General features: G+C 41.9%; 1 protein-coding gene and 1 long non-coding RNA gene across 3 annotated transcripts; one reads left to right on the top strand and one right to left on the bottom strand.

Annotated features, from left to right (window-relative positions):
- Nucleotide 1: 1 nt before the first annotated feature.
- ggt5b (gamma-glutamyltransferase 5b) lies at nucleotides 2–10,643 on the top strand. Of its 2 annotated transcripts, XM_088281887.1 has the most exons (13): nucleotides 2–200; nucleotides 5,071–5,410; nucleotides 6,647–6,774; nucleotides 6,846–6,941; nucleotides 7,005–7,200; nucleotides 7,834–7,994; nucleotides 8,255–8,401; nucleotides 8,488–8,618; nucleotides 9,602–9,789; nucleotides 9,855–9,946; nucleotides 10,036–10,145; nucleotides 10,219–10,329; nucleotides 10,407–10,643. In XM_088281887.1, exons 2-13 carry the CDS (start codon nucleotides 5,250–5,252, stop codon nucleotides 10,551–10,553), a joined length of 1,668 nt encoding a protein of 555 aa, XP_088138013.1. In that variant the 5' UTR covers nucleotides 2–200; nucleotides 5,071–5,249; the 3' UTR covers nucleotides 10,554–10,643. The 2 variants fall into 2 exon arrangements, with proteins under 2 accessions (XP_088138013.1, XP_088138015.1); XM_088281889.1 differs by lacking the exons at nucleotides 2–200; nucleotides 5,071–5,410 and adding an exon at nucleotides 6,053–6,193.
- Nucleotides 544–6,359, bottom strand: LOC148318748 (uncharacterized). The gene is made up of 3 exons (XR_015839793.1): nucleotides 5,783–6,359; nucleotides 2,238–2,324; nucleotides 544–1,891 (listed from the first exon to the last, which is right to left on the bottom strand). It is a non-coding gene; the product is annotated as an uncharacterized LOC148318748 (long non-coding RNA).
- Nucleotides 10,644–10,739: the final 96 nt, after the last annotated feature.

Here is a 10,739-nt window from a genome sequence, read left to right as displayed (position 1 = left end):
TGTCAGTTCACCAAAGGGACCGACGTCACCGCGGATTATCACACGCGTAATTTGCCACAAGAATGAAAAGAAGAATCCACAGCAGCTCTTAGTGCAGTGGGAGGATGCTATCAGTCTTCTAATCCTGCTCTGTGGATGAATTCAGGATTTCAAGGCATTCCACACTTGGACGAGGACACACCGAACGGCCACAATATTAGGTACAGCTGCTGCACAAAATCTGTCCTTACAAAGATAAACATGGACAATTGGTTGTCATAATATTGTGATGCAATCCACTTATCCAATTAAGGCTTTAAAAACAATAAAACATGATTAAAGACAACATTTCTCCCAGTAGATAATGAAGGTGTTCCTAATGATGGCCAGCATAAAAAGCAGAGTTCAGTCATTTGCAATCAATGAGCAGTGGCTTTTCTCCATTGGCAAAGGATAATAAACTCTTTGAAAATGTTATCCTCACTTGCATTTCCAAGTCCGATCAACATGACACGATATAATAATAATAATAATAATAATAATAATAAGAATAAAGACGATTATGATGTTACAAGAAATCAACAAGTTGTGAGACATTTTATTTTCAGACTTTTTTAGACAATTATTTTTCACTGGGCAAGTGCATTGTTAAAAAAAGTCCCTAATAAAGATGGCTTTTGTTCTTAAACGAAACACAAAATAGTCATAAATCCAAGTCTAAAAGGAAGAAAAACAAATCATTAATCACCCAAGCTATTGGTTGCATAATTTTCATATACCAAATAATAATAATGTCTGCTTTAAGTCAATTTTGTCGTTATACTGAGTGTGAAAACGTAAGTAGCAAACGCACACAAAAGGATTCACCGTGCCCCCGATTTTGGTCATTTGTGCTACAATGCAACCCATTCCGTGACCGCAAACTGCAAATAGCAGAGTCCAGTCCGTCTGATCCGCAGAGAATCCCCTCCAAAAAGTATCCAAACAGCACGGTCAAGTCCTTTGGTTTTTGTTGTATACTGAAGAAATTTGGGCAAGACAATAAAAGGACTTCATCATGGGGAAAAAGTGGAAGGTCTTCGACTGACTGAGTCAATCGCTCGACCGCAACCCAATAGAGCATGCATTTTACCTTCTGAACGGAGAAAAGTCAAGACATTAAAAGAACGGAAAGAGGCTGCAGTAAAGGCCTGGAAACGTATTTGAACTGAAGATTGCAACATTCTGGTCGCTTGGCGACTTGATGCACTTTTGCAAGTAAGGATTACGCCGGAGTTGTCGAGCACACCGAGATGTGACCGCTAGGAGGAAAAAAATGGATTTTTGAAATGTCTCATATTGCATTTGTTGCCTCATTCTCGGTTTTGTTGGGTTATTAAGTGCCGTTCAAATCGGTTGGTTTTTTTTTTCTTTTCAGCTACTTGCACTCATGCAAGAAGTGTATTCTTTGGCGCTGAGCTAAAAAGTTGGCTTACGGTGCATGCTACGTCTGCATAATGTTCATGTCCGATGATGTGAAGTGTAAGCGTTGCCTTTGCACTACTTAATAAGAGCACATTTGCCAAGGAGAATCGCATGAGAATGCGAACGGAGCCATGTTGACACCGGGGGTCATTAAAGTCCCGCAGCAGATGTCCACGCAGGGCAAAAAAAAAAAAAAAAAAGCACAGTGGGAATATGCTCGTGTACATTCTGTGCGTGTACGTGAATGCGTGGCCAATTATGACTTGAGCTTGATAGCGAGAACGTGTGAAATGAGCACATTTTGCCCTCGCTCCCCGGGGAACGTTGATGTTCTGACATCTGTGTCTCCTGTGCTGCGGGGAAAGCACGACGAGCTCCACTCAAGCAGTCGCCTGCATGAACTCATCTGCTCCCTTGCCATCTTAATCACACTTAAAGGGGCCACAATCTAAACAAAAAAACATCCAAAGTTGATAACCCTTAATTCATACCCATCTACATTTTTTTGGCTGTTGTTTGAAGAAAAGTCTTCCAGTAATGTACTTTAGGACAACGTCAAGGAAATGATGTCATCAAACAGAATCACAGGAATTAAAACCTTTTTGCTTCAATTCAATGGATATTGTGCTGCTGTATTGAAGTATTAGTTTTAGTTTTTAAATTGTATTTCTGGTGTGCAAGATAAAAAAAAATGTCATGTAATTATGGTGTCATCACTCAACAAAAATATGATTTAAAAAAAAATATTTGAAAAACAACCATCCACAAATGAAAGACAACTGAAGTGCACTTGCCCACTCGCTTTTAGCCGTCACTCATCATCAAATTGGATGGCTGGATGGGCAGACCTTTGATCCGGTGACAAACGGCCAAGCAGTAATCTGAAATAAATGCATTTCAAATCAGGCCCAAAAGTTTATGTATGAAATCAAATGCACAGATGAAAACAAAAAGCATTTGCGCTGTAATTATTGCACATTTTCAATGATTTTCTCGATACAGATTTGCGATTTTACGGTAAATATCTTATTCATTTATTTTGGAATATAAACCGGAAATGCAAGAAAGGTAACGCTGGGATGGAGCTGAATGAAATGGAGCAGATTCCTGCAAGGCGCCTTTTTTTTTTTTTTTTTGATATACACCTTCACCAACTGTATATCACGTGTGGCTGATGGAAAGTAATTTTGAAAGCGCCGTGCATGGACAACAAAAAATATAATGAAACAATACTCAGACTTTGCATCATCATCTGAATATTTGAAGTTATTGTGATGGCGTTAGGTGGCCGAAGCGCACGTCCTGCCACCGTTTTCCACACTGAAAGGTTAATAAGCGAATCTAAAATATTGATGTGAGCCACAGCTGGAAGACAAGACGCCCACTCCCAGCACATTGGCCAACTCTTTGGCTGGAGTTGCAAGTTCATTGAAAAGTCGCCACGGTCATCAGCATACTGATAAAGAACTGAAAGCTAAGATGAACCGCATCCAATTATCAAGTAAGGATTAATAATGACACTCATTGTGGACGCCCGCATACATAATGTATGACGACATGCTGCATTGTTTGAATAGAGGCATTCATTGAATAAAGATCGGTATATGGAGGTAGAGTTTGAACTGTACCTCACCTACAATGGCACTTCATTAGGAAACCTCAAACTGTCAAACACAGAAGCGACATGCAGAACAATATTACTTTTATTAAAACGGCAGTAAGCCAACTGCATACATTGGAATTGGGCACATTTTTTGCACCATGGCCACAGTTGATACTTTCAAACTAAATAGACAAACATGAGGTAAAAAAAACATGTAAAATAATACATCCACGTCTATAATTAATTTAAGACATAAGACATTATTACGTCTTCTTCTCAACAGCCGTCCTTGCAAACACTGCATCTCATGAGCAGTTATTGAGGACAAAAGGCCATCAAAGTTGTGACCAAGCCTGAATAGACCGAGTGAAAGATGCCAAAAAGGTGCAGGCGGCGCACATCGAAAAGGAGTGAATAGAGAGTGGCAAGGGTGGGTGGGCATGACGCAGGCTAGAAAATATTAATGGTGCACTATTAATAGGTACAGAGCAGGCAAGAGTGATGCTTAAGCTCCTGCGCTGAATGCCCTCGCAAATGTGCAACACTGTAAGAAAGTGAATGAAATTAAACATACAGTAGTAGCCATTTGTCAGAAATTATCCGATGCCAATCAAAAGAAAAACACATGGAATCAATAAATGTGGGATTTTTTTTTTTTTTAAAGAATAGATAATACTGTCCCGACACAGTACTCTGTGCATTCTTTAACATGATACATTATCTATTTGCTGGGTGTTGCATACATGTTTAACAGAGGTCAGAATTTAAATTGTAATTTCCTGGAGAAATATGATTCGGAACTAAAAACATTCCGTCATATTCCCATTTGGTGAGAGAACTACAATTGGACATATTTTCAACGTCTCCCTCTTGTGGCCAACTGTGAAACAACCAAACTAAAGGTTCCAGACTCGTCTGGACTGTACGATAATTCACTTCACTAGAAAAATATGAATTTGGAAAAATGACCACAAATCTAAAACAATTTGGTTTTCAAAACGATCAATAAAATAATTTAATAAATTATGCGCCTCCATATGTAGAAGAACGGGAAATAATATAAATGATGAAAAATTGTTGTTTTAAAAAAATAAAAGTAATCATTTTAATAAAAATATAGACATTTAAAAAAAATATGCAAAACCCAAATCCCACACTGATATATGGCCCACAACACAAACAAAAGTCAGCAAGCTGCAAAACACCTTCAAAATGTTGTTCACCTTTCTGAGCCACATTTGCAGAAGAGCAAAGAGAGCGTGCTGATGACATCCATGTTACCATTTATGGACATAGAACTGTGGCCCCCATACATGGAGTGACAAAAAGACAGAGTGAACTTGAAGAGGTTTACTCAAGCCCATCTGGACTGGAGGGAACAGGACAGCAGCAGGGGGGGGGGGGGGGGTCACTTAGGGAGCGTCACTAAATTACTTTTCGCCAGAGAGGCTGACGATTCAAATGATTCAAAACTGTGCATTATTACACATGCATATATTATATACATATTCAACTCAACTTGATTGATAGAGCACAGCCACAGCTGCATGCAAAGTGTTGTACATGAGTGAAAACCGGATGTTCGAATTCAAAGAACAAAAAACAGGAAGCACAAGAACATGCCGAGTTGAAAGTCAAAGAATACAAATGTGTTGTAAAAGTTTCAAGACCAATTTTCAGACAAGGCTCCACAAAAATGATTCAATAGGTTTTTGGAAAAAACAAGTTCTTGATAGTGGAACAATTCGATTGGGTTCATCTCAGTGGGATAATGATTTGATACAGTCTGGCTCAGTTTAAGAGGGTACGATGCAATGATTCTGGAAACATTCGAATGAACTTGTCAGTACTCTAAATGCGCCATTAAAACCATTTTATTCATTTTGCTGGACTCGCGTCTTTATAAAAAAAAACAAAAAAAAAAACTGATATTCTGATTCGAAGTGAATTGTTACACTCCTAATAAATACATAAATAAATAAAAAAACATTTTTATGATTTAAATTTAATTATTATTCTTATAGGTGCAGTTGAAGAGAACCATTTCTTGATGGTCCCTAAGCAGTGGAGCCAGGCAGCGCGGGCGCAGCGCGTTCCCGCGACAACTCTGTGTGGAACTTCAGTCAGCGTGCAACAGCATCCAGATTGCAAGTGATGGTGGCTCAGTGGCCGCACGCGTGACCTTAAGTTGGCATTGAATGAAATGGACAAGTACAAGTGGTGCTGCTGCCTGGCGTGCACGTTGCTGTGCACCTTGGTTCTGCTGTGCGTGTGCATGGCCACGCTGCTGTCCACGCCGTGCTCCGGTGGCTTCTGGCACGCTGCCGTCGCCGCAGACTCGCAGCTTTGCTCGCAGGTTGGCAAGTAAGTGACTCAACCTAATTTAGTGCGGCTCAACTCATTTTCCAGTGTTCTATGGCTTGCGTCGCAATCGAGCTTGCATCACATGTTTGATGAGTCAACAGATTGCGTGAAACTCAGAGGTGATAAGCAGGTTAAACGATTGCATAAGATGGATAATATCCGCACGGGCACGCTGCTTGCTTCATGTTACTACATCTACAACATGATGTTGCAAGAATTCGGACAGTTAAATGATGTCACTGTTATACCGTGGATATCAAAAGTCTACACACCCCTATACAAATCATTTCAAAACTGACTTTTGAACAGGGGTGTGTAGACTTTTTATATTCACCGCACACCACAAGTGTTGAGTTGAATTAAGGCATTCACCTTGTTGCTCTGTCACTGTCACGTTGAGGTGGAGGTTGAGGAGAACCCAAACGCAGGGAAGTGAGGATTGGGCATCTTAAATCATGTTTAATTGGAAAATAAAAAGGCAAGCAAGGAACTGGGAGCAACAAAAGGATAAAAAAAAAAGCAAAATAAGGATCGACAAAGCAAGGACTAGAAAAGGACTAAATACTATGACTGAGAAAACAGAAAAACTTTAAGAACCGGACAACAGACAATTAATAGGAGACAGGACACCTTGACATGAACAGCAAGTGACCGGAAGAAGTGAAAGCAACCAGCGAACTAAATACAAACAAAGAAACGAGACAACGAGGAGCACCTGGACAAGACACAAAGGCTTGGAGGGAGCTGATTGGTTCACACTTGGGAGTGAGACGACAAGCACAGGTGAACACAATCAGAGCACAAGACAAACACAAACAAGGAAAAACATGAAACGAAATCCGAAATCAAAAACAACAAAATACAGATCATGACAGTCACTTGGCCAGACAATTTTTATGAATAAGGCTGGAGAGTCGAACCAAACCGAGATAGCGGCCGGAGGGCGGGGGGACTGACTCACTGACTCACTGACTGATTTTGAGCCTTTTGCCCACCAATCAAGCAAGCAATTTAAAGCCTTCAGCGAAGCTAACACTTTCGCTTTTGGAATGTGGGCGGAAGCCCGAAAGGCAGACACCGCTTTTTCTTTTTACTTCAGAAAATCATTACTCTCCACCGTTGCGTGTAAGAAAGCGCTCACAAACTAGCAAGCGAGATGAGAGCATGGTTCATGTTCATAGAGTTCACGCATGAACCCCCCCCCCTACGCCTACCTGAATGACGTCCATCTTCCAGGAGGATGTTGCAACAAGGCGGCTCAGCAGTGGACGGAGCCATCGCCGCCCTCCTGTGCACGGCCGTGGTCTACCCTCAGAGCATGGGACTCGGCGGAGGCTCTGTTGTAACCATTCGAAATAAAACAGGTTGGTGCTCTTTAATTCAAAGACGTTCGCCAAGCGCATTGCCAATGCAGTGATGGTCATTTTCTCCCCAGGTCAGGTGACGGTCTACAACTTCAGAGAGACCGTCCCTAAGAAGTTTCAAAGCAAACTGTTAGATGATTGTCCTGACTCTTTCAAATATACACCAGGTAACTTTCCAATATGCGACAGTGAATATGCATTAGTGTGAGCGAGTACCATTTCTCTCAAAGGTAGTCAGTGGATCGGCGTTCCCGGTGAACTGCGGGGCTACGAGGCCCTTCACAAGCGCTACGGCAAACTGCCTTGGTCCAAACTCTTCGAGGAGCCCATAGGACTGGCCAGGGAGGGAATCCCGGTGCCTCCTTACCTGGGGAGGCTTCTTGGTATTCCCACTGTGAAAAGCAGAGTAGAACAGTCATCACTCTGGTACAGAAATACTTTGGTTTTCACTCCTCTTCTTTCAAAATGACAAAGTCAAATATAACAGCGTGCCACTGCCTAGTGGCTGGCAGTGAAATTACACCCAAATAAACAAGATTCTGAACATCGTATAGAGTATAATAATATAAGCACAAAAAAAAAAAGGAAAATCAACCAAATTGTAGGACCGTAACCACACAACGAGGCGGATGCAAGGATGCCATGGACAATCGAGGGTGCCAAAAATCCGATTTGGAATTCTGGCATATTTAAACCAACTATTACCGCTAACTGTTAATCTCAAGTCGAAAGTTGAGAAGCGTACATTTAAATTATTACAAACAATAAAGGGCGGCACGGTGGCCTCACAGTTCAGAGGTTCAGGGTTCGATTCTGAATCCGGCCTTCCTGTTTGGAGTTTGCATGTTTTCTCCGGGTACTCCGATTTCTTCCACATTCTAAAGATGTGCATGGTAGGTGTGATTGTAAGCGCAGGCGATTGTTCATCTATGTGTGCCCTGCAATTGGCTGACAACCAGCTCAGGGTGTCCCCCTTGGATAGCTGAGATTTTTGTCTTTATTGTTTAACATTTTTTTAAATTATAAAATGAATTAAAATTCAGTGTTTTTCCCCTCCAGTGAAGTTTTTTGCAACAACAACAAAAGCGTTCTTGGGACAGGAGACATCATGAAGTTTCCTCAACTTGCTGAGAGCATGCAGATGATTGCCAAGAAAGGAGCAGATGCTTTCTACACAGGCGAAGTGGCTCAGGATTTAATTCACGACGTCAAAGCCGCAGGTGGGAGCGAAATGTCAATGCGAAAAAATGTTCTTCACACGGATTGTAAAGTCGGGAAGCACAGTGGTAAATGTATAAGGCTCACAGTTCTGAGGTGCTGGGTTTGAATATCGCCTCTGACAAATTTGGACGCCCCTAGTCTGAGTTGTCCGTATTTACGAATGTGTTCGGTTGATTTGCTCATCAATGTTTTCTACAATTGGTTGGCGACGCGTCTGTGGTGTACCCCAGAAGACTGGTTCTACATGTCACTCTTCTAGGTGGGACATTAGAAATGGAGGATCTGAAGTCTTACCTGCCGAGTCAAGTGGATGCGTGGACAGTCCCTCTTGGGGACACGCTGATGCACATCCCTCCACCGCCTGCTGGGGGCGCCTTGCTTGCTTTTATCCTCAAGATTATGCAAGGTTTTTTGGCTCTCATTTCCTGGGGATGTTAGTTCTGCAAAAGACTGAATCTCCAAATAGTATCTTTGTTTGTTTTCTTTTCACAGGGTTCTCCTTGACACCACATTCCCTGGATGGGGAAAGGAAAATTCAGTTTTACCATCATTATATTGAGGCGGTCAAATTTGCCAATGGCCAGCGAAGGAGCATTCGTGATCCTTTGTTCAACAGCGAGACGGTTAGATTTGATACTTAAGCATAATAGAGTCTTGATAATGTCAGACAAATTAGCAAAAACTGTTCCATTACAAACAGAAAAAGACACAATTGTCACTAAGTTGTGTCATGAAAGTTCAAGGACTGTTGGCATAAATGGTACATATCAAATCCAAACTAAAAACTACAAGTTTCTCCAACTCTCAGCTCGTGTTGCAGACAGACCAATCACTCTCTAAATAGTTGGCGAATACCCTTTATTTTTAGGGGTTTGTGGAAATAACCCAAACAAACCCAAAATGTTTTTCGCTATTTTTGTTGCTTCAGTTTAACTCTTTGAGTGCTACGGGTGTGAAATGTCGTCAAGAGAAATGCTAACGAGTAGCACCTACAACAGCAATCATCGGCAACTACATTTTTTTAAAAATCGGAATTGAGAGAGAAAATTCGTGACCAACTCTGATTCCATCAATAAACTGGGAAAGAAAAAAGAACATCACTTACAATGTCCAGCAGATGGCAGCATTGGGTCTCTCGGACGATTGAGCTTGTGAACATGGCTGACATCCGGAAATTCAACCGTTACAAAAAGATATCAGCATAATAGTCACTGTTGTGCATAAATTATATCTTCTCACAAAAAGCGTGCTTTCTGCCTTTTTGGGTCCAGAATAGATGATTTGGGTGGAACCACCCCCTGTTATACTGCTGAATACTAAAAAAGAGAATAACATAAACAGACTATTCTTTTGTGTGATGACACATTATTCTGTGACCCTTGAAAGATCAGTGAGCAAAGTGGCTGGCACCTAATACGTTCTTTTTTTTTTTTTTAATGGCTGCCATTGAAAGAGTTAATAACTTTGACGGTGTGCTCCTCTCGTAATGGTGACAATAACGGCCTTTTGGCTTCCAGTCCAAACAATGAAAACAAACGAACCCAAAAGCATTTAAGCAGGCACCACAAAGTGGAACAAAAAGTTGGAAAATGTCGTCTTCCTCCAGGGTGCAGAGCATCTGATAGATCGTGCCTTCGTCGATCACATCAGGGCAATGATTTCTTCCAATAGCACCCATCCGCCTTCGTACTACTCCAACGTCAAGCCGCCGCCCGATCACACGGGAACGTCGCAAGTGTCCGTGCTGGATCAAGACGGACTGGCTGTCTCTGCCACCAGCACCATCAACCATTTGTGAGGAGATGCTTGCTGGAAATGTCCCAAAATATCCAAGTTGTGAACGCTGTATCTTGGTGTAGATTCGGAGGAGGCGTTTACTCTTCACGGACGGGCATCATCCTGAATAATGAGCTGGCTGACTTCTGTGGGAGAGCAGAAACATTGAAGCCAGGTAAGGTCCACCTTCAGCTCTGTGTGGACACAATGATTGGTTTCGATGGGAGTCGATTGTTGAGTATAATGTTTGCATGTTCTTCTCAGGCGAGCAGCCTCCCTCGTCAATGACACCAACTATACTTGAATCCAAGTCTGGAAGACTTCTTGTGATTGGAGGAGCAGGCGGAAGCATGATCACCAGTGCAGTGGCCTTGGTAGTCCTCAAATACGAAACGTATCTTTTATGAATGCGTTTTGTTTACTCCGTTCATCGGTTGCGTCCCACAGTCTCTAATAAATCACCTGTGGCTGGGAATGAGTCTGAAAGAAGCCATCGACGCTCCCATTGTGTTTGTCGACTCCAAGAACGTTGTGAATTTTCCACCTGCTTTTGACCAGGTGAGCTCTTGAAAGGCACTTTGTGATGAGATCTGATCACTGATGATAGTCGTGTGACATTTCCTCTCGGCCTTCAGTCTGTAATCGACGGTCTCAGAGCGCTTGGGCACCAGACTGGAGAAATGCAACATTTTTTCAACGTAGTGAATGCTGTGGAGAAGGACAAGGGATGCATTGTGGCCGAATCAGACGCGAGGAAGAAGGGGATGGCCGACGGATACTGAATTGAAGCCGATTCACATTTTGCCATTGACTTCTAATATTGTTAACGGTGACAAGGTGAACTTTGTGGTGGCTTCTTCATGGAAACAAAGAACAAACGTATACATATACACATATATGTGTGTATATGTATATACATATATATACATATACACACACTGTTTACGGTAAGACGTTTTTAATGTTCT

This window comes from Idiotropiscis lumnitzeri, chromosome 18, assembly GCF_059441095.1.
Source record: "Idiotropiscis lumnitzeri isolate Australia: NSW breed Sydney's pygmy pipehorse chromosome 18, RoL_Ilum_1.0, whole genome shotgun sequence".
NCBI lineage: Eukaryota > Metazoa > Chordata > Actinopteri > Syngnathiformes > Syngnathidae > Idiotropiscis > Idiotropiscis lumnitzeri.
The sequence above is the reverse complement of the archived record's forward strand: the minus strand, read 5'-3'. Positions and strand labels throughout refer to the sequence as shown.